The sequence below is a fragment of the Oxyura jamaicensis genome, chromosome 19 (assembly GCF_011077185.1).
Source record: "Oxyura jamaicensis isolate SHBP4307 breed ruddy duck chromosome 19, BPBGC_Ojam_1.0, whole genome shotgun sequence".
In the NCBI taxonomy this organism is placed as follows: domain Eukaryota; kingdom Metazoa; phylum Chordata; class Aves; order Anseriformes; family Anatidae; genus Oxyura; species Oxyura jamaicensis.
The window spans coordinates 4,158,993-4,186,365 of record NC_048911.1 but is presented as its reverse complement, the minus strand read 5'-3'; the positions used below and the strand labels follow the sequence as shown (position 1 = coordinate 4,186,365).

The following is a 27,373-nucleotide window of genomic DNA, read 5'->3' as shown; positions in this document are numbered from 1 at the left end:
CCCCCTTTATTTTGTCATCTTTGTTCAGAGAAAGCATTTATTCCTTTTTAGGAATGGAGGAGCAGTACCTGTCTTGTGGAATAAGGACAGATTTGACAGTAAAGATAGTAAAATCCCGCACCGATCTTAGCTTGCAGTGCTCCAAGTGTCATGAGTTTGCACATGCTATGGACAAGCCCGTGGCTCATGTCTTGGTTTCTCAACTTAAAAAGCTGAGAATTGGCTACTTGAGTGAAAGTTGTTAGTAACTGGTTTGCCTCAGGCAACGTTGTAACCAGACAGCAGGCAGGTTAACTAGTACCCAGGGCAGCATCTATGCTGCTTCTGGCTGAGCTTGTGGGTCAGTGCGTGGTTCTGTGATTTATTTATTTTTTAAATGATTTGCAACTCTTCCAGGGAGGGTTTTGCTATTATCATGATTCAATCAAGCTGATTCTACAATAACCTGAATGGCAACAAAGCCAGGGATGCATACTGATGGGCCTTCAAATCTGAGAAGGCAGATCTTAAAGGAAGCTGCTCAGAGTTGGTTTCCAGAAGTCTCTGCGCTATTCACACCGGGCTGATCAGGACCTGCCCTTGAGCCACGCTGCAGATCATGCTCAGGAGGGCTTGCAATTTCTGTTTGCGTTGTTAAAGGCATGATCTTAAATTATCAAGGAAGTCGTGAGTTTAGGTTAATGTCAGAGGGCAGAGTCAATATGAAGACCCAGTAGAAAACAATTTACTTCTTCATTGGCCTGTCACTATACAAAGTTCACTGAGAACCCCTGAAGATAAATATCACTGGAAACTGAGGAGTTAAAATCCATTCAGCTTAACAAAAAGCAGACTAAAAAGACTGACTGGATGGAAAAAGTAGTTCTTGTAGGAGAGGGCTCCTCAGTCTAGTCAAGACTGTAACACAGTGCAGAAACCAGTGGTTGAAACAGAGGAGAAACAAAGCAGAACAAAGGTGTAAATTTTTGCCAGCACTAGTAATTAGCCGTAGCCGCACTAATACTCCTAAGCATCGTTATGGCTTGTTGAAAGACTTGATAGATAGCCCATTAACTCACAGTCCTTAATTCTAGGCAAAAGTCCTTTGAAAAGGCATAGCCAATTTAGCCACAAATTACTGGGCTTAAGGCAATAATTGGATGAATTTCTGTGGCCTGAGCTGCACAGAGGAGCCCGCTAAGATTATGTAGTTGACCTGTCCTGACTTTTTCCCCCCTTCTTCTATGAAGTTTACAGTAGGTGTCAAATCCAATTCAGTTTTATTCTTTTACCTGCTATGATTAATGGAAAAATTCAGACTAATCTCAGCATTTAAGATTTCAAGCAGCCCTAGCGAAGGCAGCAGCCTCAGTCTGGGGAGGCCCACACGAAGCCATCCAAGGGAAGGCACAAGCGCAGAGCAGATTGTCTCTGCAGATGAGGCTCCTGCTGAGCCACCTCCGACTGCTCCCCAGAGGCACTCAACCACCCGGCACGTTGCAGAAACACAGGCTGTGGGGGGTTCTGGGGCTGTCACAAGCATCTGCAAGAGGCTTGGTTTGCTGAACAGGGGTGTTGCCTGAGTTCACTGTTATCAGTGGAAACCTCAGTGCACTAAAATACCTTGCTCACAGCAAGCAGACAATGAAGAGGAAGATCTCACAAAGCCATTAAAAGGCAGCAGGAACCCTCAGGCTCTGGGTATTCTTGGTTCACACGCACAACATGGGCTCTTAAAAGCATCTGGTTTTGAAAACAACTACAGCAATGAATGGATGGAATTTAAATGTTGCCCCTGAATATATCAGAAAGTAGGAGTAGCCCTAAGCAGTAACCAAGTGAGATGTGTGCATGTATGCATATACAGTGTGTATGTGTATATACACACATCTATAAAATTGTTTCCTTGTGGTTAACGAGTATTTTAGTAGCTAACAGCCTGAAGTGCCATTGGAATTGCTGCTGTAATAGGGATTTCATTATCTTCACAGCCCATACTTATTTCACAGATTTATGAACAAGTTTTCTTTAAGCAGATCTTGCACCTAACATGAAATCAGCTCTTGGTGATAGGAAGAAAGTGTTGTGGAGATCTTGACTATGTGTGGCTTGTAGATACGTAATAGTTGCAACCTCTGTGACTATTAAAAATAACATCACTCCTTTGTAGCATGGATGCAGCTCAACTGATAGGGTCTTGCACTGGTGGGTGTACAGGGTAGCTATTTCCTGACCCCCCGGGGGAAGCTACAGAGTGTTTAGAATAGGGGTTAATTTTTGATCACTGTCTTTCTCACATACCTGTAGTGGTAAAACTGTTCAGTATGTTCTGAATCAGTATTATTAGTGAAAGTTATCCCCCTGATTAGAATAACTTACACAATATCTGGTTCCAGATCTGACCTTGAGAGAGGTAGCTTTACAGCTGTGCAGAGGAGCAGCACAGCCTGCCCTGAGCAGCAGAGGGCAAAGGCAGAAACCTCCCCGCTGGCAGTGCACCTTTCTCATCTCACAGCAGAGCGGTGCTTGTGGCATTCAGGGCACACAAGAGCACGAAGTCAGAGAGGATACATATGTTGTAGCCTCTTGTATGACTCCACACCAAGGCGTGTGAATTTAAGTCTGTATTTAATTGCCTGTTTTAAAGGGCTTACCCCCAACGTTGACAGCTTTCATTTCCCAGGAGGGCACAGTGTTTCTGCAGTCCACAACGGCAGCTGTGTGAATAACCACGTGAACACCCCGCATGGCGGCAAGGAGCAGATTGTAGTCTCGAATGTCTCCTTTCATCACTGTCACATGAGTGGTAGCTGGAGAAGAATAATATAAGCATAAATGCAGGGGGGGAAATACAAAACAGCATCCTCACCTTCCTGCAGGATGAAGATCCTGCCTGGAAAGCTTTCCTCTCTGCATGGCAAGCAGCAGCATGCTGACAACTTTACCATTTGAATACCAGGGAAAAATACATCCCCACTTTTTGAACCTCAAGAAACCAGATCTACATCTGGTTTAATTCAGCACAGCACTTTGCCAGTTTACACCGACTGTGTGTCAGAATAACTGCAGCTGTCATTGCACATCTCTCGCGTGCAGCCAAGGACAGTGCTGAGCCAGGCTGGGAGGCGGCTGGCCCAGAGCCGCAGCTGGCAGCAGGACTGGCTGCAGGACGTGTGAACGGGGAGGCTGTCCCACACCATTTCCTTAAGACAGGAGACTTCTAGAGCACGGTAGGAATCACACCAAGCAAGCTTGAGGGACTTTGCACAAAGCTTTACTTAAATTGCAGATAGTTTAGGTGGGGATGGAAAATAACGTAACAGGTCAGTTGAAGTCTCATAGGAAGTTCCTCTCTTTGAGCCATTCAGAAAGCTGGTTTGTTGTTTTTCCCCTCCCCTTGTCTCTCAAAATAGTTGCTCCGTACATGGCTATTGTTGGCATCTACTACTAGTTTTCATGTTTTGAGATGGTGTTGTAACATTTGTGGGATTTTTCCCTTTTTCTGTAGTTGGGAATAGGCCAGCAAGAAGCTGGGTCACGAAGCCGTGCTCCCCAGGGCTTTTGTAACAAGCCAGGCAGCCACAGGGCTGCTTCGGGACAGAGATGTCTCCTCTGCCTGGGGCTGGGGGCTTCCAGAAGAGCCCCACACAGCCAGGAATCAGGGTAGTGATTTCTGAAGGATCAAGCACAGGAGCAGCTCAGGGAAGGGTGTGTGACTCCAGCTATGTGTTATGACATGGAAGCCCTCAGTGAACTACTGCAAGTACAAGGGGGTAAAAGAACAGAGCAATTCCTTGTGAATTCAAAGGAGGGACAAAACTGAGGATTGTATTTGCCAAGAAGCATGGGACGCAGGGAAAGGCAGAAGCGTAACAAAAGCATTAAGCTGATATCTTAAGTAGTATCACCAAGACTTGGTGAACTAGCCCATAGCAGAAGGATAATTAATATTAACAGATAGAGCTGATTCAGCACAAATAGAGGGGAAAGGAGGGAAGGCATTGCCCATGTAGCAGAGATGATGCTCCTGCTGAAAGGCTGTGCTGAAGGGGGAGCAGAGGGTCAGCAGCCTCATGGTGAGGACAGCTTGCTCCTTCTTAGCCACGAGGAAAAGCCTGGTAAAGGTTGGGCTGAAGTGTTATATAGCTTCTTTCTAATCACTGTCATAGGGCAGCTGGTGCAATTAAGACCAACAAGTGAACAACGAGAGCTCAGCTGTAAGGAGCAAGGTGGCAAGCACCAAGAGAAATTTTTGAGTGTTACCCAGGGCTGCTAATGGGCTGATGGATGTAACTGCGGCTTTATTGCTTTATTGGTACTTTGGAGGACTTTTGGAGGAGGTGCTGAAATTGACTGAAATAGAGCAAATGAAAACACCTGTGCTTAGAAAGGAGGTAAAGAAGAGCCAGGGAATTATGGAACAGCTTAACTTCAACACCAGGAATTTCAGGGCCACCTACTTAAACAACATGTGTGTGAGCACCAGCGGGATAACCTGGAGCATAGTAGCAACTGACACGGATCTGGCAAGAATTAATCATGTCAGATAAATCTCCTTTGTTCTTATGACAAGCTAGCAGGCTGTGTGGAACAGGTCAATGTCATCTATCTTGATTTTAGAAGGGCTTTGGAAACTCTGTGTCATTCTCATACGCAAGTCAGTCAAACGTGGTCTAAGCAATCCACACGAGGGTGAGCACAAAGCCGGCTGAGTTACAGCTCCCAGGGAGCTGCCAGCTGTGGGAGGTGGCTGCCCTGAGGCTCTCCAGTGCTTATTGCTGTATTTGGGTCTTTTTATTGTTTTCATCAAGAACCTGGCATATTTGTTCATTAAATCAGCAGATAACATCAAACTGGGAGGGACTCAAAGTACACTGGAGGATCAGAGTACAAGCTGATTGTAACTAATGGAGTCTGAAGGGAACAAAAAAAAGAGTGAAATATGAAAATATGATAGGGACAAAGAGAAGATACTGGGCTTAGTAGGGAAGAGTCAGCAGGCCCAACCCAATTCATGAACGGGTTAGGTTGGGCTAGGTTGCCTATTGCCACAGTCATGCAACTGGGCAAAAGGCATAATTGTATCGACAGGCATAAATGGGGAATAGTTCGTGGGACAGAAGAAAACTCCTGGCTTCTGTCTTGCCCTTGGTGCCACCTCTCCAGAAGAGAGCAGTGCCCAGAGATACAAAACTGTGAACCAAGGAGAAGGAACATCAGCCCTTTTAGCCTAAGGGCTAAAGGGCTAAAGGCAGGGATTACAGGAGCTCCTTAATGGTTAAACAGCTTTCCCTTTCAGTTTTGGGTGCTTTTAAGGCAACTCAGTTACTTGAAGCCCGAGGAAAGCAGTATGGTGATTTCATCTGCTGAGGAAGTACTTCTGATAGTGACATTTCCCTGAGAATCTTTTAACTTGCTGAAATCTATCGCCTCTTTATTGATACCTCTTATCAGATAGGAGCTCCTGTGTCACTTTTTTTTTTTTTTTTTTTTTTGTCTCATTTGAAGCAGGCTGAGGGGTTGGGCAGCCCACCATCAACTGCAGAGCACTGTGAGCTGTGTTGGCTTGTTTGGGGTGGGTGCTCTCAAATCCAGTAAAACAGGTTGCTTTTCCCCAGCATATCTCACTGTAATCAGCCCTGGTGAAACTTCAGAAGGCAGCACTCAGAATATGATCAAATGGATTAATTTAGTATCTTGGAGCATATTTACTGAGCCTCACCTCTTCCACTTTTTGCACAGCACAGTAAGACTATAGGTTTAGCTCAATTATTAATTTATTTCACAATATCTCTAGCAGACACAGCTTCTGAGCACCGATTCTATTATTTAAGGTATTTGGTTGTTTTCTCAGAATTGCTGACTGGTTGGAGCAGGTCAGGAGCATGGGGGTTTGTCCCTTTGCTGTTTGAGTGGGTGAGCTGAACCAAGATCCCGTGTGAGGTACCCCGTATGTTTCTCCTTATATCTGGTCCCTGGTGGGGATTTGGCTCCTCCCTGCAATAGACCAGCTGCTGCTACTCCCTGTGGAGCATTTTGCTTTGATGTGGTCCAGTGCTGAACACCCCCAGGCTGGAAGTTATGCTCCATGCAGGCTGTTTAATCCAGGTTCCTTCCCCAGTATAATACCAGCTGTCTTGAAATAGCAAGGGTTATGGACACTAAATACAAGATGATGCCCTTGTCTTACCTGGGATGAATTTTTCTTCTTCTCTTGCTCCTGAATCAAAAACTCTGACCTCTTTGATGTAGTCTTGTTGAGACAGGAGCTCTACGATCTTTTCGCCAATAAAGCCACATCCTCCTGTCACCAGGTAGACCTGGGCTCTATCCATTTCTGAAGACATTTTTGTGGTTGAGGAGTACAGAGAAGGTTGCGGCCAAGATCCTATCGTGCGCTGTCGATCTCAGTGTGTTTTCTGAACGAAGTCTGAAGTTTAACCTTCACAAAGTGTAACTGGCTGAACATTAACTCCAACCAGTAAGCCAGGTTTTTGTTGGCACAGTCACACAAGCGCTGCCCCAGACACCCTGATGCTACGTACGGGCCAGTTCTGGGCTTTCTGACTCAGCCTTTCCCTTCCACCCTGGTAGCGTGGGATCAGTGGGACACGTCCAGCTTGTCTTGGTACGTGGCCAGTCTCAGCCCAAAATAGTGATGCCAGGTGTTCTCCATCCTGGACAGCCCTGGCCCGTCATAGCCTAGACCTCTCTGGGGGCTGCACAAAGGCTGCATGTCCTGGAGATGCACTCAGGGCATTCAGCTTTTAGTATGAAGCTACAAAAAGATCTCATGTGCGTGCACTAATGACTTTGTATAGATGGTCAAACAGCAGCAGATTTAGCCAGTGCTGTGCCAGATTGTGCGAAACACAGACAGGTTCAAGACAGCATTTGTAATATCACAGGCACCAGCTCTAACATTTTGGTCCTCCAGTATGGCTTCCCCGAAGTCATTCTCTGAGTTGGACTGTACACACATGCTTGCACACTTAAGAGGAGAAAATCCACTTAATTTGAAAATGTCTAGTAGTAAAGGTGCTAGCATGTCCTTTGGTGAATCGCTGCAATAGTTAATCATTGGCATTGATGGAGGAGTGGATGGACTCCTGCGTGTTATCTGCCAGGCAGCGGCCAATACGCCTTTGCCTTACTACACTGTAAAGGACGTGTGCTATCCAGTGTGTCATGTGGGTCAAAAAATGGGATTGGCTTTGTCTAAGGGTGCTTGGTCCTATCCTAAAATTGGGGGGGGGGTTAAAACCTACCCTCTGGCACAGCTGTTTGTCACCCTCCATGTCTCGCACAGAGTCACAGCGGTAGCTAAGTTGGGCCTCATCTGCTGCCAATCTTTCTTTAAAGCCAAGCAGATTATTTCCTGAAGTCTGTAGTCAGGTATCTTCCAATCCATCTTTGAACCAACTTGTCCCCTTTTGTTTTTCTGAACTGCGCATACACCATCCCGAGAGGTAGCAATGGCAAACAGTCATGTAGTCTCCCTACTCACTCTTCCTTTATAATACACACGGGTATTATAACCCAGGGAAGCGCTGTATGGGAATGTCTGGCATCAGATTACCTTGAGCACGTCCTCATCAGTGTTGCAAAAAAACCACAAGGTGGAGGCCTTGACTCTGTGGGCATTTCCCACTGTTTACAAGACTTAGCCTTTGCTACAGGATTGGTATCTGCATATCTACTGTGTAATCTGATCAGTAGAGGGAAAAAAATAGCTGCCATTTAGTTTGTTTTCTTCAAAATATTTGCAATTTATCTTGTTTTCTTTAGGGGTCAAAAACAAGTTCAGAAACTAGACCTGTCACCTCTGACAGACACAGCCCAGGTCCTTCCCTCCCAGGGGAAAGCCTCCCTGTGCAACCAGCCAGGGACTTGCATCTCAATGGGCAGCTGTTCCCAGAGTAGGAAGCGTTTTAAAAAAGAAGCCCCTAACCACATCCTTGTCTGACGGTCACACGAGGTGAAGAGTCTGGGGTGTGTGCATCTGTGTGCACGTGCCTGAATGAACCCAGAGACAAATTCAGAGACAGCACAATAGCAAAAGCAGCTGTTGCGGGAGGATGCCGATGCCCAGTAGGTACCAGGGGGCTGCAGGGAGGCAGAGGAGGGCAGCTGTTGCTCTTAAATTCAACAATTCCAATTCCTCGAACTGTAAGAAAAAACGAGGAAGGGAGGCAAGTTGCAAGTAACAACAGATTTTTAATGCCCGCTCCTAAGCACTGCTGTACTCCCTCTGGCTGTTTCCCCTGTTCCCCCTGCATCCCCAGGACGCAGTTCACTCAAACGTGCAGTGAACACCGTAAATACAGGACACCTGACATCGTACTCATTTACAGTATGTTTATTTCTCAGTGCATTACATGAAAGGTCTTTGGTATTTGTGGGTTCTTGAATACTGTTCCCACTCTGCTCTGTAAGAAAATGCTGAATACAAAACATTCCATATACAGTAACAAAACCCATAGCAAATAAAGAGAAATAGATATCTTGAACAATAACATAGCAATATGAAAACAGATAAGTAACCATGCAAGAGGTGGAACAAACAGGTTGTGTTTACAACAAACATTAGAGCCTGCCATAAATGAATTCATCGTGTCAGAAGAGAGTTATTCCTGTCCTAAGTTCCGAACGTACATGACTGCAGAATGCTGCGTACGGCTGCCCTGTTAACGACCAAGTGGATGTATAGCTAATTACAGTGGGAGAAGCTGGGACCGTTTGCACACATACAAAACACACTGATATAAATAAAAAAATACTGTGTAAAATAACTAGTGAAAAAGTTAACATTTCCTTCTATGGGTGGGAATGTGCTTTGTGGACAATTATAGCACCTTTGAATTGCTTGGTTTCAAAGCAATCACAGAAACGGCAAGTAGTTTAAGCCCCTATACCAACAAACACCAGAATGGAATGTAGTCTCGAATAACACAGAAGCTGTAAACATGGAAGAGAATGAATTTCCACTAAATTGTACTGAGAAGTAATTCCCGAGGCTGAACGTCTTTTGGAAGCCTTTGTCACAGTGGTTAGGTTCTTACATTAAAATAGTTCATTGCAGGGACTGGGACTGAACCTGAATCCCAGCGCCAAACTTTCAGAAAGCCACCTGTGAGCCTCACGCTCGGCTCCTCTGAAAGCAGCTCCCGTTCATGCTAGCTGGAGAATTGGATCTGATTTTTATAGCCTGTCCCTGTTCCTGTGCAAGGTGATGGCAAAATTATTGTGGAGTTTGGTGGGAGCAGACGAGGGTTCTTCTATTTTTTTTTTCTTATTTTCCCTGGGTTGCTATCAATTCTGTACAGTAAGTGCAGGTTGGATACTCTGGAGAAAGCATCCTCCACCTCCCCCGGAGTACCAGATTTCTGGTGAACATCAGGGTGCACAAATTGCAGTGATTGTCAGTTGTGCAATGTGCTGCTGCTGCTTCTGGTTAGCTCAAGGCAAGGAAAATGCGTTACTACTACCAGAACCGAGCCAAGTCAAAAACACATTGGAGTTCAAAGAAACATTAAGCATTTCAATGAAGTGTTAGGAAAAAAAAAAAGAAAACAACACACTATGGTATTGCACAGTATGCGTGTAAGATAAAGCACTAAACATTTCATTAAAATATATTTCTAAATGAGCACGCATCCAAAATAAATCCACTCTCTAAGTTACATAGACATGGCAAGACGCATGTATGCCCTGGCTAAAATGAATCTTAGTATCCTGCCTAAGATGGAAAATGTGGTTGGAGTGGTTTGCTTAGGCATGAACATCATTAATGTCAGCATATGAGGCTGTGTTCACCTTTAAAGCATATTTGAACTGGGACTGCACAAGAGTGTGGTCCAACTGTTGTGTAAGTAGTGAGGAATGAAACCCCAGCTGAGAGAGAAAGTCCAGTTGGTGTAATCTAATGTCACCCAAATTAAAGATACAGTACCACAGAAAAGAGGGATGTAGCTCAAAAAAGCAAGTGTGGGGAGCAAAAAAAAAATGACATAGCTCATACAGAATCTGGAAAATCAATAATTAAAACTGTTGCAACCCAAACCTAACCAATTTTGTGACAGTTAGCTTGGCAGTAATAATTGCAAACAACTTCAATTAAATTTCCCATCATCTTGCCAGTGATGTGTTTTAAATAATTTCTTAATTTAAAAATCCAAAATCCTAGTCAGTATGAATGAAGAGAGTACTCATCAGCCTAATGCAATAGCTTTGAATTCATGAAGACAAACTTGGAGGAAGAAAAATTTCTCTTTCAATTCAATGTGAAGGCTCCAGAATATCAGGAACATGAAAATGGCCCCATTGTACTCCTCCAAATTCAACCCTATAGCTGCAGGAGCAGTGAAACAAATTTTGCTGTTTCCCTTTTTAAAGATTGCTTTGGTTTAGTTTAGCTCCTGAAATGGCCATGAGAAAAGTTTCTTAATGCAGTTGAGTGCCTCTAGCTTGCACCAACCTGCCCCGCATGGACATTTACCTTGCACTGTGCTTTCTCCTCGGTCTGCACCTTCCATCGCCTGCAGGTAGGCATAAGGGGCTATCTCCCACATGCTACGCCCTGTAATGGCCATATGATCCAGACCAAGGTAGTCCCTGTTCAAGAAGGAGGTAATCGAGTACTTCTCAGTTCCCACATGGCAGTCAGCCTGTAACTGGGGAGACGTATTTTTGTGCGTTTAATTCTTAAATGGGAAGATTATTCCAGGAATGTGCCAGCGGCTGCACCACGCTTAGCTGTGCTAAGCAGATGCCCCAAGCCCCCTTCAAACTGTTGCCCGCAGGGCAGTGAATGCAGGGATGTGACCTGCTGAACAGCACTTCAGTCAGCCGCTGATTGTTGGGAAGCTGAGCTGCTTGGATCTGTGAGCTTTGTGCTGAGAGCTGGTCGCCAGCCTTCTCCAAGGCACTGGTTAAATTCCACATTGTTTATATACGTGCTGTCATTAGAGGTAGCACTGGATTTGGAGTTACTGCTGGATTTGAAACTCAGATGTGTTCAAAAGACTTTCTCCTCAAAGGATTATGAGTACAGGACCACTGCCTGAGCTCAGTAACCTGCCTGACTCATGTTCTGACTTGTTTTCTTATCTTCTGACTATATCACACTCAATCTATAATTCAGAGTGCAGGTACACAAAGGAATACTGGAGCCCAGTGCATCAGCTCCTGGCAAACCTTTGCATTCACTTCAAAAGCTGGAGTCCTGGAGAAAGAGAGCACCTGACTATACCTTGCCTTCAACTCCCGGAACTTTTGCAAGGCTTTGGACTTGTTTCTTTGAAATGTCCAAAGGAAAACTTGAGTATACAGAAGTACAACGTGAACTACGCAGATTTATTGCAGAACCAGATCCCACCACTGGCACTGGGCAAGCAGTGTGAGGATACAAATGCCAGGTAAGGGCAGGTACTGCAGCCTTCAAGCCAGCTTAAGCCCAGGCTGTTTTTTAGTAAGCTGTATAGCAGTAAAAACCATCTCTATGTGGACAAGTTTCTCTGCTGCCTGCTCAGCATCAACTTGCACCATTTTGCATGTTTTGAGAGGGGTGGCTGGATTTCTGAAGAACAGGGCCAAATGAGCCCATCTGGTGAAGTTCAGGAGTAGCCTTTACCCTATTTATTTCTGAAAACATAATGCTCTTCAGAGGAAAGATTTGGATGTTGTGATGTCTTCTGTATGCTTACAATGTATAGAGGAAGTTAATTTAACGCCTGGTAATGGGCTGGCAGAGCTCCTTCATTTTAAGGCTCATTTCCAGTGTAGCACGTGTTTCTGTTTCTACCTCAGGATGAGCGCTTTGGGCAGTGAGGGTTCCTGAACCATACAGTTGTTGGTCTGCAACAGTTTTTGACAGAAATACTTGTAGGAGTATAGTTTTTCTTTTTCAGGTAGCTGTATCTTGCACTAGGAAGCAGGCAGAATGAGACCACTTTCCGTGACTGACACCATGAAATGAAAAACACAAAATTTGCTCACTTTTGTTCTGGGTGGAATTTGAAAACTTGGCAGAACAGTTAAAAAAATATATACATATAAATAAAGATAGTACCATTGGTTCTGTTGATTAGTCTTACCCTTTCTAAGAAAATTCACTGTCTCCATGAATGACTTGTCCAATTTGGTTTGCACAGCAGGTGCAGTGATTCATTTGTCACTGAAGGGCAGGTCCAACCTCTTAAACCTGGATGCTGGGACTTTCCCCAAAATTTACTGCAAAAAGCAAAATGACTTAGCTCCGAAGTGCAAGATAAGCTCTTGACATTACTAATTCCACAGACTGTGATTTGCTATTGCACTGTCTTCAGATTCAAATGGCAAGGATTTACCCATAGAATAAGAATAAAAAAGTGAAAATACTTTTCCTTACTGATGTAGAATTAAGAAACTATTGTGCAGTATTCTTTCCTGTGAATAGTTATTGCTACTACTTAAATTAATTTGCTCTGGATGTATGCACAAACTGAACACAGTACAGGAAAATTCTTTTGTAATTCCATCATGCCTCATACATACTGCTCTAAATTTTCACAGAAACAGTCTGATCTCATTGAAGATAGAGAGTCAATGTACGCCATGAACATTTTCATCAAAAGTCCTTGCTCAGCCTGTCACAAATAGAAATAATGCCGTTCACATGCAATCAGCAACATGAAAAGCCAAGATTTTGATGGTAAATTGCAAACAGTAATCTGAGTTTTCAGAGTAACAGCTTAAAATGTTCTTTGAATTTTCCAATTTGTTCTTTGCTTAAAAGAAATCCTTGCAGGTGAGACTGCTTTAATGGCCTATGAAAGTGGTGCCTTCAGCTGAAGTCAGCGTGACACCACACATGAAATAACAGCGGATGCCACCAGCTATACCAATGGACAAGACTAAGGTTTGGCTTCGAGTCTAGTGGGCCTGATTGTCTCACTCAGTTAAGCAGGGCTTTACTGAAGTGAGCTGTGGGGAAACAAGGGGAGGATTAAATGCTGGAGTCACAGTCAGGAGGTGTCACTTCTGTAGACAGCTTCTGAGGATACTTGCCACCTGGTATTCCAAAGGCAAAACAACAAAATCAAGAAAAACATTCATAAGACCCTCTCTGAGCTATGCATAAGACATTCCCTGCAATAAGGGCATAGTGTTGGACAGGTAAGGAAATCCAGTTGCCAGCACTACAGCCTCCTACCCACTTCATTTGCACTCTGCACTTAAGCACTGGGATACTGTATCTTTAACTGGTGAACCGGCACGGAGGACACGCAGATGCTCCTACTTCATCCGATTACTTCTCCTTTTGGCTTCACCGTCATCCAGCAGTGAAGAGAGGATTTGGTAGGCCTGCGGCTGCTGGGGTCCTCCACGCTTGATCTTGATGCTGCTTCGCAGAGGGGAACCCGGGATCACATCTTGTCCAGAGCCTGGCTCAATGGAAGACAAAGAGTCTGTAAGGAGAGAAAGTCACGGGAGAGCGCTATTTAAAAGGGGAGGCTAAGGAAAGAGTAAATGGGCCTTTCTGAATGACGCCTCTTCTGGAAGAAGTGTTGTCCCTCCTGATGTCTTTCCATCCACCAAGGAACTGTGGCTCTACATTTGTTGCCATCCTCCTACTCGAATATTAGGGCCTTTTCCCTCTGCAATGTATAAACTCAGGGTAAATACTATTTCTGCACACAGCACAGCAGGTCCTGTTCCCGTTTGTCACTCCATTTATACAGCACTGTTCTTTTATTGATCATAATCTACCTTGGGCTACAACTACCACTCAGCACTGCCCACAGATCCTGTTATCGAAGGATAAGGCATTGCCAAGTGGTCACAGGGAAGTGCTGTTCCTGGGGGTGTAAGTACCGTTTCACTCCTTGTAAAGGTGCACATTTTGAAAGGCTTGAGCCACCCTACAGACAAATTAGCAATAAAACTGGAAATAAATATTAGCTGTCCATTCTCCCAGCATGCCTCGTGTTAACGTACACCTCCTCTTTCTACAGCATCCTGCCCTACAAAGCTAAGTATACATTTGACTACGGCCACGCTTTTATTTTCCCAGCAGTTGGCCGCAGATGCCGATAGCAAGGTGCTGCCTCATCGTTTGGAATGCCCCAGTTTCTTTTTCCTTTTGCCTTCAGAGCTGGACATGGGCGTGCTTCCCTGCCAGGAGTCCAAGACTGGGTGTCTACCCAGTCTTGGCTCATTCACATGAGGCAGCATTTCTATTTCAAGGGAGTGCTTGGCTGGAGAATTTGTGCTGTGTTTGCTGGAAATAAACAGTGCCAAACAATTTGGGCTTTCTCGTGTCCTTCTGGGCTGTTCTCTGCAGTTTGCTAGGCCAGATAATCTCAGGCTGCCCTCCCGTTGCAGAGCAGAGGTTTGTTTGCTGGTATGTTTTGCCTTGTTGCTTGGGTGGCTGTGGTTTTGGAAACCACATTGATTGTGAAGTTTCTAGGGAAAATGAGAGCATGCGATTGGCATTTCTGCGTGGGTTTCTAAAGCTGGGTGGAATCGGGCTACCCAGGAACCTGCGGTAGAATTCCTGACACCTACGGTGGGAACCTGACCGGATAGTTGGTGCTGGGTTATTTAAACTTGTGGTGCTGTTTGCTGCAGGGAGGTCTGTGCTCAGGGGAATCCTATTTTGTTATTTTGGATCTTTTCAGTTTTTTATTTATTTTTTTAACCATAGTCACCTACAGGGATGAACACAAGGAAAAAAATGCCTTACTTTCCAAGTTCTTTTTCTACGTGGTATTTTTGTAGGGCCTCAATATGTCTTTAAGTTAAAGAATGGAACTATTTCAAAAGCACAGAGTAAAAGTATCATTACCTATACTGTATTATTGGATAAAAAGAGAACTATTTATATAAAGACATGCAACAGAGGTGCTTAGACATGGCCTAGTCTACACTGTACAATTAAAAAAAAATCTTCTTTTGTTGATATACTTACATCAGTAGGGAGTATATATATCTATATATGGATATAAGTAACACATCTCCATCCCGAACAATAACAGAAAATATGTATTTGTCAGTAAAAATGGTTTGCTGAAATACCTGTGTCAAAATAGCAGCACCACATGCCTGGTTGCTGTGGTACTGCCAAATAAAACGTATAAAATCGTTTTATAAACAAGGTAGCTCTGCTGGGGAAATTGACATCTGTCCCCCATTTCAAGCCCCAGTGCCTATATAAGCTGCACAAAGAGCTGTGTTTTTTTTGTTGTTGTTGTTGTTTGTTTTGTTTTTGTTTTTGTTTTTTGCTTCATAGTAATATAAATGGAGGTACAAAGAAAAAGACCATGGAGGGCTGGACCCTGGGTCCTGTATCTCTGTGAAATTCACTGTACTTACAGATTAGGTTCCCCTTCTACCCTTACCAGAAGAACATACAGGCTGGGCATGGGTTGTGCCCAGTGGGCATCCTCCCGGTACTTCCATCATGTCAAAGCAAACAAGCATAAAAACATCTCTTCCAGCCCTTGGTCTATAAAATCTAGTGAAAAGCTGAAGCAAACGAGGAGTAATGCAGAGGTAAGGTCAGGGTGACTGCGGTTAAATCATGGGCTCATGATTCATGATTTCCCGAAAAGCTCTTGCTGCTGCTGCCCGTTGCTTCTGGAAATTGTACTTTGGGCCTCCAGAAGACACATCTCCACTGAACAATGCAGAGCAGTGCAGAGACCCAAGCCAGTTCAGCCACATAATGTAGGCTGAACATTACACCGACACTATTTGCTCTTTGACGTGCCCAATGGCATTTTCATTTGAGCACCATGCTGGCTCCAGAAGTGGCTGGTGGGCTCTCACAGCCTGCTGCCTTACTGCATGGTAATAGATGTGCTTTAAGCCATTTGCTTAGGAACTTCTGGACAGTTTAATTAGTCATTTGCCATGTAAATATCCAACGGCCACTTCAAAATAAAGGCAGATGTTGATCTGAAGGAAGGTGTGGTAGCAGCTTGATTTACAAGCAAGGCCAGGAGTGAGGTTCCACATATCTGTTACAGTGTGAAAGGTGCTGTGGGACTGTTAGAAATGCTCAGCTTCGTGCCAAAGAACAGGCCTGTTTCTCAAAGGCTGGGGTAGTAGATCCAAGTGGTAGCATTTTGCCACTGCTGTGTTTCTGAAGGGCAGGAATTGGCACAGCAACTTTGGCAGCTGTGTAAGACTTGAACCTCAAGTAGCATCAAGGGAGAAGTCTGATCTGTGATGGGCATGACCCCACACGCTGGGTAAGGGGAGAAAACACTCTTTAAGGGGTGATGCCACGTGCTGTAGCAGTGATGGGAGAGCAAATAGCCTCAACAGAAAACTTACATTCTGTTTGAACGAGGAACGTGTCAGACTTTAACTGTGGTTGTGAAAATAGGTTTTATGTAAGTTGTAATGGCAAGACCTTCACAGATCATTTGTTTTCTGGGTAACCTGCAGCACTGTTAGGGCTTTCTCTGTAAGCTACAGAGCGATACCAGGCAAGAGCATCAGTGGTATTAAAGGGACTTAGAAGACTCTATCAACAGCATTAAAAGATCTTGCCTAACAACTTGAACAAGCACCTCCCTGAGATGCTGGTAGGTGATGGGTGCAGCATGGATTCAGACACTGTTCACTCTGAACTGTAAATAAAAATTATCACGGGGGGGGTCATTTCATCTGCTGGGGTAAAGCCAGAGTAACTAGGGTGGGTGGCGGAGGCTGGAGGTCCTCAGCAGTTGCAAGCATCCTTTAAGTCATGCTGGATACTAGTTTTGAGAAGGCTGCTTAAAGAGATACTAGACAGCTTTTGACATTGACAGAGAGCTTAGGAGACTGGGAGGATATTTCATCATCAAGCAGCTGCCCGAATAGAGTCCCAGGTGTCTCGAAAAGAAAACTTCAGCGATGCTTACCATGAATCCCTATCATGTGCTCAAGAATCAATACCCTCTCAGCTAAAATCTTCAGAGCTTCCCGAAGTTGTTGAACACCTTCCCCCTGCAACAAGGAAAAGAAAACTAACATCAGTACGTGTTTGCAGAATAGGCTTCTTGTTCATGGTGTTGGCTCCATACTGCCAAACTATGCAGTGTGAATGTTTAAAAAAGAGAAGTAGCAAAAAGTGAGATAAGCTGCAAGGATTAAGTTGGAATGCAAGAGAAAGTCCTATTTATAGAAAATCTCCTCAGTTATACCCCACACTTGCAGAGCCTCTGGCTCAAAGCCAGGCTTTTCACTTTGGTTCGTGTTTTTGCAGTGGGCCAAACCCAGGGTGTTTATCTGTGTCAAACCATTATACCAGGCAGCTTATGTTAATAACTGCCTGGCCTACCAACTGCGCTACCTGGAAAACAGGTTCTGCTCTCCTCTGACATCTACTCTGAACATCAAGGAGTTACTTGGGCTTTCCCTTCATTGGGACACCAGGGAACTGTTTGGCAAGCACCATCCTGTTGTTGCCTTATAAACTGGAACAGCGGCGTGTATGCCCATCCTGACAGGCTTCATGCTGCCTCTCAGCGAGCTCCTGGGTGGGCCACGTGCTGTCTGAGCCCCTGCACTTTTCCATATGCTCAGACTGTAGTTTGCTGCCCACGTAGTCTTAGATATGAACTTGAAGGGACAGATGGATGCTGGGGAGTATTTTAGGGTGGGAGAGCAGCAATGTGAGAACTCCAACTCTCCGCACATCCAATTTCATCTCTCCTGGGAGGCTGTTCCTGTGCAGTAAAACAGGGCAGTCTTTCCCTACCTTTTAGCAACTCTGTGGGAGAACAAGCACTGGGGACTGAGGAGGTGTTCAGCGTGCCTGGTGAGGAGGGCAGCTGACAATATGGCCAAGCAAGCCACAAAGACCCGGCTTTCTAGCATGCAGTAAGGTGAAAGCCAAGGTTCACGTCATTTCTGCTGCACTTTTGTGACAGGACCCTTGCCCCCCTCAAACCAGCCTGCCAGAGGGAATGTGGTTAAAAGACAGTAAAGTTAAAACAAAAAGCAAAAACAAAATAGTAAAAAATACATGCTTACATCAGCACCTTTATCCCCTTCCTCACCCTTCTTGCCTGGTTCACCCTAAAACAAACAAGAAAGAGAAATTTGTCTCCATATGACTGAGGATGCTCAGTTGCATCCCTTCCCTCCAAAGGACCAAATTAAAGGCAGAAGAGATGAAGCAGCAACAAACAAACTGACTGCCTGGCACTTCATGAGCTCTGTCCTGGCTCCCACCAGCGTCCCAGGAGCCCCCCCTATTTCTGACACTGGTGAACTTGGCCGGGGGTGGCCAAGCTGCAGGAGGGGCTTGCTGCCATGGCCTGGCCCTGCCACAAATCTCCGTGAGCGACGTTTTAGGCCACAACACTGAGATAAAAACACTGTTCCCCTCCCCCAAACATGCATGCGCACACCTTTGACTTAGACCATAAAAATCCTCCATTCTGCTTTCATTAATTAGTCATATCACTTTCTGCCTCTGAAGATGCTCATTAAGCTTTTCTTGAACAAAGATCCCTACGTGCTGTGAACATCGGGCTGATGTTCCCCCTAACCAGGAAGTTCGTGCATTTCCCAAAGAACAAAAGACACAAAGAGATTAAACCACAAGCTAAACATAGAGGAAAAGCCTAACAAATTGCTGAATAAAACAGAGTGGAAATGCCTGGGCTCCTCAGACTTGTTTGACATCCCCGAGGTATTTGCAAAGCAGGGAGTGGGGATGGGAGGCAGGACTGAAGAAAAGGTTGTGGGAGTTGCACAAAACCATGAGGTGGAATTAAGGAAGGGTGAAGAGAAACCTCCCAGAGAAACAAGAAGCTCTCTGGATGCTGCCAGTCAAAACAACCAACTTGCTCACTTTCAGCCAAGACGTGGCTAGCGTGCTTGTTCACACGCTAGCCACGGGTGCCTGTGCAGACCTCTCCTGTGTGTGTCTGTTCAGTTATTGCCAAGGAATCATTTGGCCAAGTCTCTTAATCTCATTAAAGGATTTCCAGCTCAGCTTGGCAGATCAAGGTGCAAGAGGCTGTTGAGGCTTCTGTCTGCCAAGCTGTGGCTGGAGGGGGATCTGCAAGCACATCTCTGTTGGCACGATGCCTTCATGATCACTGCTTTCCACCTCTGGAGAGCAGGACTTGAGTCACCAGTCCTTTCCTCCAGTGGACTCCATGCCACTGCCTGCCCTGTTGACAACATACCGTCAGCAGGAGCCAGCTGGGTAGGTCTGCGGAGCAGAGCTGCTAGCTTGCTTTGCACTGTGCAGTTAGGGCTTCCTCTGTGCTGTCACAAGGCAAACACTACCAAGAGAGCTTACAGCCAGCATTCTCCCCGCCTAACTAAATCAACGGGAACCTGGCTGCTCTGTCCTCTGTGATGACTTTTAGTTACTGACTTCTGGCCCTGGGACCAAGACCCCCAGCTGGCAGGGCACCAGCTCCATGCCTTGAAGCACCCAAGGTGAAGGAAGCCCATCAGATCAGCCTGATGCACTCTGCATTCCAGTGCTACGCTTAACATGCAGGAAGAGCACGTTTCATTTGCAGAGCAACACTAAGGTGAGGCTTCCTATTGAGCAAATCTCTGAGCTGGAGACAGCTGACCTGATTGTTGTGTCTGAGAGAGCTGGCTGAACCAGCTGCAGTGCAGCTAGGTGGTGTTTATGGTGCCAGGTGTGCCAGACAGGCACCAAAACCATGTGAGTCTTGCACACACCCGCAAGTGCATCACTTACAGGAAATCCCTTAATGCCCCTCTCTCCAGTCAGACCTGCTTGCCCCTGTTGGAAATAAAGTAAGTGTCATTAGGAGATATGTTTCCATTTGACAAGAACATAGTGTCATTTTTACCAGTGGAATTAAGATGACTTAATGAAAAACCTTACACTTGGGATAATATGAAAAAAAAAATTCCTTTCCCTTGACATTATCACTTAGAGATAGCAAAAGAGGGTCATGGCTTTCTGTCAAGCATCAGCTCCAAATCCTATCACACTTTGGAGAAGTTTGATTCAACACAGAGCTACTCCGCTCAATACCCCTCGGTAAGATGATTAGCCATTTTTTGAACGTTACAGCAGTCAGTTACATTATAGCAGGAAGGAATTTGGCTGGAGATTTGTTTCTTACAATGATACAACATTCTTCTCTCTAGTAGAACGGACAGGCTGATGCTGCCCCAGACAGCAAACAGAGCCCAGGACTCCCACCGAGCGCTGATTTAATCTGCCTCCTGCTCACACACCTCCCCCTGTTAACCCCAGCCACTACCGATCAAAACACACATGAGGTATTTTGGTTGATTTGTTTCTTTTTTTCTGCTGTGCTAATTTTCACATTGTTCTCAGTGCTTCATCTTCTGTTATTGTATTTTTATTTTTATTTTTGTAAAACTGAAGCACTTTGGAATGGTATGTGTTGCTGTGGGGTGGGATGAAATGCCATCAAACCGAGCAGCTTTTTTCTCCCTGTTTCCCTCCATAGCTTTAGTTTCCCACCCTGCGGCAGGGCAGAAGACCAGGAGAAGAGTTATAGATTATTTTGTGAGAAAGCAGGAGAAGAGGAGGCAAATTTTAAAAGCATCTTTAGAAATCTGTTGATGCAACAGCCACGTATTTAACCTGGCTCTTCTCCCCTAAACACACACACAAACAAACCCATCCTTTTGTTCCTAAAAAACTATCTAGCTGGCGGCAGCTTTTTGCCAAAAAGGGAGAGCTTCTTTTGTTCCTCTGTCCATCCAACTGCTGCTTTGTGTAACACAAATGGGCCTCGGGCATCTCAAAACCATTACCGCGGAGACCTGTGCAGCGCAGCACAGCTAGCCAGCTCTGCACAAAGGCCCACGTCAACACGAGGAGCACCAGGAGGAAGGCCCAGCTCCTCAGGTGCTCTGAGCGCCTTCAAAGGGAAATGCTCAGATTCTGCACTGGAGGGAGTAAGGGCTGCGAAAAAGCACAGGCAGGCTGCAAATCACAGAGAGGAGGCATAAGAACACACTGAAAATACATAAACAGGCTGTGCTCTGTGTCCAGGAGGAACAGAGAAGGGATGTTATCAGCTTAAAGTGGATCAAAGGATATTTAGGCTGAACGTTAGAAATATCTTTCATCCCAGGCCCTCAAGACCTGTACCTCTGAAGACTGCCTGGAGATGACGTGCTGCATCCCTCACTGGCACTGTTTAAGAATACGATGAACAGAGGCTGATCACGAGCAGCATGCACATAGATGTGCCATCCCGGGGATGCGCTCAGACTGCTTCAGGTCTCTTCTACATCTGTTCTCTCTGAGATTAAGCAGGAAGAATGTAGAATAACATTTTCTCATACCTCAATAGATATTGTCAACCCTCCTCTGCTTTTCTTTGCAGCTGCACAGCTCCTCCACTCTGTGTAACGCTAGCCCTAATTTGTATCCACCAAACCCAAATTGCAGCATGTAGTTGTCAAAACCAGCATTCAAATCCACACTCACAAAAGACAAAAAGCACACAGAACATCCTACAGAAATTCTGCCAGAAAAAGCTATCAGCTTTGCTTTGCGAGCTAACAAAGAAAGGACAGGAAATAGAATTTACTTTTTCTATTTAGCAAGGCATTGTGATATTTGAAAATCTCATTTGTCCCAAGCCTAGAAGGAGAGTTACAATTCTGAATATCTACAAGGAGGGAATGAAATCAGAGCCTAAAGTAGGCACCTGTACTGAATGGACACAGTGCGACACAGCTTTTGGTTCAAAGGAAGTATAGTGACAGTCTTAGCAATATGGTCGAGCACAAACTAAAGCACAATGTTAAATGAATCCCTGAGGAAGAGCTCTTATCAGTTTCCTGGATGGAAACTTGATGCTTTGCCATATACCATGCTTTTATCTTTTTTTTTTTTTTTTTTTTTTTTAATTGAAAATTAGCATCTAATGGCAATGAGCTGTAGTAGCTACCTGTTCTGAAATCTCGTCAGTTAAGGTTTTAGTCTCTGTTAGAACCTTAAATTCTGGTTCCAGAAATGCATCAGAGCCTCATCTATTAGTGAAGCAAATAAATGCCTGAAGTGGGAGATCTGCACAAGGAAATTGTTATTAAAATAATACTAAGTGTCACTTAAAATGGTCTCTATCCTTCAGGTGGCTGCAGGTGATTTTTTATGCAAGAGCAGGAACAAAGCACCCCCCAAAAAATGTGCAAAGATACTCAAATAAAACTGAGCTTTTTGAAAGCCTGTGCACTCCGCCCTCAGATATCCCCTTCTCCTTGACGTGAAGTGCTGCAGGAGAAACAAGCCACCTGGGCCCTGCTCGCCTTGCACACAGCCTGGATGGAGGAACGTAACCTAAGTCTGTCACTAGTTATTCTCATGAATTTGGAAAGTCATCACATTGGATTTAACCAATTTGCATCTGCCTTTCTTAGCTCTTTCAGACTTCCCTCTGCCTTTTGGATTGGAAGAGCAGAAATGAAGGAGAAAAGGAGATGCTGTCAGATGGGGGAAGCCCATCACCCACAGCCACCCACTGCAGACAGGGACCCCCACACTCACCTCCATCTATTCACGTGGCAGTAAAAGTGGCACTTGGAAGAAGAGGGAATTTGTTTCCTACAGCACAAGGATGTGCCCGTGTAGCCACCGCTGCAGACATCATTTTACTCATACCAGCCAACATTTTTCTTCTCCATCTTTCTTTAATTCTTTGACTCTGTTCCACACTAGGGTCTTAGCAATGCTCCGCAGTCCATCTGTGCCCACTTCTACATTTGTCAGATCTAAGTGCTGAATGACCCTCCGTCACGTACTAAGTTCTCGGATGATTTTGTGTGCCTAGTGTTCTATGAGGCAATTTCAAAGACCACAGCCTTTTGGAGAGTAAGCTGAAAAGAAACAGCTGTAGGCCTAAGCACCATCTGAAGCCCTTCCTGGTGATGAATGCTGGACTGGGAATCTGACACAGATATATCCTGCTTAGATCTTTCTCCAGTATTTCCTAAGCGTCACCTGTTTGGAAATAAATTCAACCAGCCCTCCTTGCTACAGTCATTAGCACTTCAAGGCCCATCAAGGACTGAGGTACAGCACATTTTCTAAACATATTAAGAGCATCATTTAACCTGGGGAATGGCTTTGGTTCAGGAAAAGTCTGATGAGCTTTTACCATGTTACTGTCACAGATGGAAGAAGTCAGACCATCTAACATACTCCAGACTAAAGAGCTTTGGTTGGCAGAAGAAAGCTGGCTTCTGCCAGGCTCAATATTCCATGGATTTACTACCTGCATCTCTTTAAGGAACACCAGACTGTGCAAGCAGTTCAACCTTTTATCTGTTCAGTAACCTCTCATCTTTTTTTTTTTTTTTTTTTTTTTTCAAAAGACTTAGACCTTGCATTTAAATTTGGTCATGGCTGCAGCCCCATGGAATTTGAAAGACCTGCTGTATGCAATTTCTAAGGCATTAACCCAGATCCTGCTGGGAATCAATCCACGTATGTAAAACCTTACTCTCTCTCCTCGGTCTCCTTTGGAGCCTTTTGGCCCGGGTTGTCCTGGAGAGCCTGGTAAGCCCTAGAAGAGAGGCAGAACAAGGAGATATTAACTTCTATCGTGCATTCTTTATGAAGATGTAGCGAAAACATTTCCCAGTGATCGTCAGCTCCTGAAAACCTCATATACCCATTAAGTGATTGGGCTGGATTCTCTTTTGCCCTCAAGCAGCAACAACAGAAGCTCATTTTGCAGATATCCAAGCACTGTATTTTCTTCATATCCCCTCTCTTTGGGTCTTTTAATGAACTGCAAGCTACTGATGTAGCATTTTGTAAGGGGTCAGTGTGGCAGGATAGTTCTTGTTCTCAGTGACTGAGAATAAATTAATAAACAGATGGTATGGTTGGCCTAAAAATCCCCACTACTTTCCTCCTTTTCATAATTGCCTCAGTGGGTGGCATGAGTAAGCATACATACCTGAAAATTAATTGGATTGTGCAGTGGAAATTATTTTGAAGCGATTCACTCACCCTAATAAACAATTTTCAAATTAAGCCCAATCTCTACTAATAATTTTGCTCCCTGGGTTGAATAAATCTATAAAACAAGTCACCAATGGATAAGAAGGGCATTGTCTCCAGACTTCCACTAATTGAACTGCTTGGCAAAATCTATCAAAATTCTTAAATTACACACCCAGTGAAGCCACGGGTATAAACCAGGCAGGAAGAGCACAATATTGTTTGTTTATATTCAGCATGTCAGTTCCGCATGGCCATATGCAAGATGCTTTTTTCCACCTCAAGTGACTTGCACATCTCCTTGGAGACTGCAGCAAAAGAGCCCCCTGCTCCACTCCAGACAGCTGGCGATTTAAGCCATCCTGCTTAACAACAGCCCCAGAAAGCAGCAGCAGCCAGAGAAATGGGCTGTCTAGGCACAGCTGCAAGGAGCCTCATCATCTGGTTATGCAGCCAAACAAGATCAGGAACTACAGGAGGAGCACTCTCCCAGTTTAGAATCACAGATTCATAGAATATCAGAGTTGGAAGGGACGCACGAGGATCACTGAGTCCAACTCCTGGGTCCCCATAGCATGCGGCTTCATCTGGGAGGCAGCAGTGCTCCCCATTAGCACGTTGCTCCTTGCCTGCAGTCAATCCTCCCCACAAATTCAAGCCTTGATTTAGGAGGCTAACTAGAGCTGGCAAATGAGGTAGGGCACAAACCAGACTTAGCCCCATGTCAAACATGCAGCAGGAACAGAGCTCAATGCCCATAAGTAACCTTTGCACTTGACAGCTCTCAACATTGAATTTGAGTGTATGTTTACAGAGGGAAGCTCAAGAACAACGAATTAAACAAATCTGTTGTAAAAAATAAAAAAATATATAAAGCGTGCTGCATGTGAAAAAGCCAGACTCTATTACAGAGCCTATTTATGAATTGTGAATTACCTTATATTTAATCACGTTAAACTGCAACCGTCATTTTGCTGCCAAATTTCCCACTGTGTTCATATCTATCTGGAGTTTCTCACCGTTCTCCAGAGCATTCACTAATTGAAGTGATTCTGCTACACTGGCAAAATTTCACTAACCTGCTCTCCGTTGCTTCTTCAAAGTGATTAATAAATACATAGTAGAAGTCTCCTTTCTCTAATTTCTAGCAATCCCAAACCTGTCATATCAGGATCTGAGTTACATCCATCGTCTAAATTACTTAACCTTTCCCTCTCTTCTGTTCTCTTCAGTCACTTTCATTTCCTTAGTCAGGTCAGATACCTTTGAAATATTGGATGTCACTGGTTTACCTCCACAGTAAGAAACATTCTTCCCCAAACTGGAGTCCCCTTGTATCAGCCAGCCACCATTTGGAGCAGCTTGGCAGTTCATTATTCATCATAGCTTCTCTTCTTTCCTTTTCACATTTTTTTCTTCCATGTGAATACTTTGCCGTTCTATCATAAATTCTTTTTAGTGAGGTTATCACACTCCATGACGATCTTCCCCTCCACAAATTTTGTATCAATATCTAATCACTCAAACTGATCGTAATTTGTGATGTTTTTTATTGAATGGAAAGTGCTATTTCCAAAAAATTAGGCTTAAGAAATTCACTTTGGTGCAATGGTGAATTCTCATCGATACATTTTTATCCTTTTTATGTGTTCCACAGGAAACACAGTATTTTTCTATCACAGTTTTAGTAAAGTCTATGTCAAATCCTTTGCGTCAACTCAGGCTACAGTAAAACATTTTGACAGAGTAACAGCAAGATGTGTTGTTATGATTAAGGGAAAGCCTGGAAAGTGCAACCATTTCAACTTCTTATCCTACTTCAGGATGACAAACAGGTATTAAAATCACAGAATTTCATTGGGACCAAGACATCAGATTCAAGATTTATAAAGTATTTGCTCTCTTTCTGCAATGAGAAGATGCTTCACACCTTCACACCTAAGCCCCACCGCTGCCCCCGGCCCCAAAGCCCTAAAACCCTTACTTGTGATCCAGGGACTCCGATGGGTCCTGGGGGCCCTTTGGGTCCTGATGCGCCTGGTGGCCCTGGTGGGAATCAGCATTTGAGACAAGTTTAAGGAGACTTGGAAGGACCCTAAATTCCATACATGCGCACTTCCTTTCATTGTTCTTCATCTCTCAGTGGGTGAGAGCCATTCATCAGTCACAGGACTACAGCACAAGCACTTCATACACCGGGTCCTTGGACACCCACATCCTGATATAATACGTCCCTATGCCCTAGGGAAGACCTTAGAGCTCTGGGAGGATGAAAAGGTGAAAATAGGGCAGGAAGGATGTCAGCAACATGTTGCATTTCCATTGCTTCCAATAATAACTCCTTAGAAATCTTAAACTAGATCCATGAAACAGCTACATCAGAGCAAACTGAAATGGAGGGAGTCCTGTAGGTAGAAAGTCTGCAAGCCTGCTGCAGTCTGGCTCTCTGGTTTTGTCAGAAAGTTGGTGATGAACATGAAGGAGACAGGGTTTGGACACAGCCTGAACAGGAGGCCAACTGTGGCAAAGCAAAGTGCTCTTTTGTTCTTTGCACACTCACTCCAGTGGCAAGAAATTCATTTTAAATCTGTTCCACAGAAGAGGTTGCTTCCAGGACGTGTCAAACACTGCCTAAACAGGTCAAATTGTTTTATACAGTCAGGTAACAGATTCATTCCTTTCAGAAAAACAATTATATCCCAACAGTAGCTGTTAAATTATACCTGCAAATGGAAGACAGGATATCTGCTTAGTCTGAACTTAGCAATACTCCTCTCTGCTTTAGTTGCCACAACCCTTGAGATGAAACAATGTGGACTTTATACACAAAGTACAGGTGAATCAGCCTCAATCATTAATGCCCCATACAAATACTTCAGTCAGAGAATAAAGGAACTGAAGGATAAATGAAAGGCCCTCATAATGAAGGGAAAAGCCTTTTCTGCAACTGATGGGAGTTCACTCCTAAATATGCATCATACAGGGAAGTGCTGATGTTTGCAGGAACATTATCATTTAAGCCACCCATCAGCACTGAGAAACAGAAGACTTGTTACTAAATTTTCATCCCAGCTTCTGATCTCAGTTACGCTGGTGCAAATCTGGAATGGCTCAAACCAACTCCAAAGTCTGCATAGATATCACTGAGGACAGCTGGCCAGATCCTGCTCAGTAGAGCTCCACGGCAGCAGGACAGGATTGCACCAGCAGTGGGAACAGCTCTGCTCTCATAGAGGACCTCACTGGACAACCCATTCTTAGGGACACTCCAATTATTCCCTTCTCAGGATGTGTCCTGCCAAAGCAGTTAGGAATTGCTATAAGGTTAAAAAAAATAAAAAACCTGCTGCTTTCCACAGATATCCACTGGTTACTTCTTGCCACCCTTCCCACTCCTGGACCCGTGGCTCCACAGCCCTTCCAGTG

The 27,373-nt window shown here is 44.6% G+C and overlaps 2 protein-coding genes across 9 annotated transcripts in view; both read right to left on the bottom strand.

Annotated features, from left to right (window-relative positions):
- Positions 1 to 6,418, bottom strand: part of LOC118176372 (3 beta-hydroxysteroid dehydrogenase type 7-like) — a 13,855-nt gene extending 7,437 nt beyond the window's left edge. Inside the window, exons 1-2 of the mRNA XM_035343327.1 lie at positions 6,170 to 6,418; positions 2,634 to 2,789 (exon numbers count right to left, since the gene is read on the bottom strand). Of these exons, the coding sequence (XP_035199218.1) occupies positions 2,634 to 2,789; positions 6,170 to 6,326 (313 nt within the window). The 5' untranslated portion in view covers positions 6,327 to 6,418. The remainder of the gene's footprint in view (positions 1 to 2,633; positions 2,790 to 6,169) is intronic.
- Positions 6,419 to 8,322: 1,904 nt separating this feature from the next.
- Positions 8,323 to 27,373, bottom strand: part of COL26A1 (collagen type XXVI alpha 1 chain) — a 176,463-nt gene continuing 157,412 nt past the window's right edge. For 6 of the 8 annotated variants that reach the window (XM_035343212.1, XM_035343207.1, XM_035343205.1 and 3 more), the window contains 6 exons: positions 25,932 to 25,993; positions 23,442 to 23,504; positions 19,685 to 19,729; positions 17,986 to 18,030; positions 16,872 to 16,956; positions 8,323 to 13,427 (listed from right to left, as the gene is read on the bottom strand). In XM_035343212.1, coding sequence (XP_035199103.1) covers positions 13,255 to 13,427; positions 16,872 to 16,956; positions 17,986 to 18,030; positions 19,685 to 19,729; positions 23,442 to 23,504; positions 25,932 to 25,993 — 473 coding nt within the window. In that variant the 3' untranslated portion in view covers positions 8,323 to 13,254. The remainder of the gene's footprint in view (positions 13,428 to 16,871; positions 16,957 to 17,985; positions 18,031 to 19,684; positions 19,730 to 23,441; positions 23,505 to 25,931; positions 25,994 to 27,373) is intronic. The other 2 variants (XM_035343208.1, XM_035343210.1) reach the window with 2 other exon arrangements.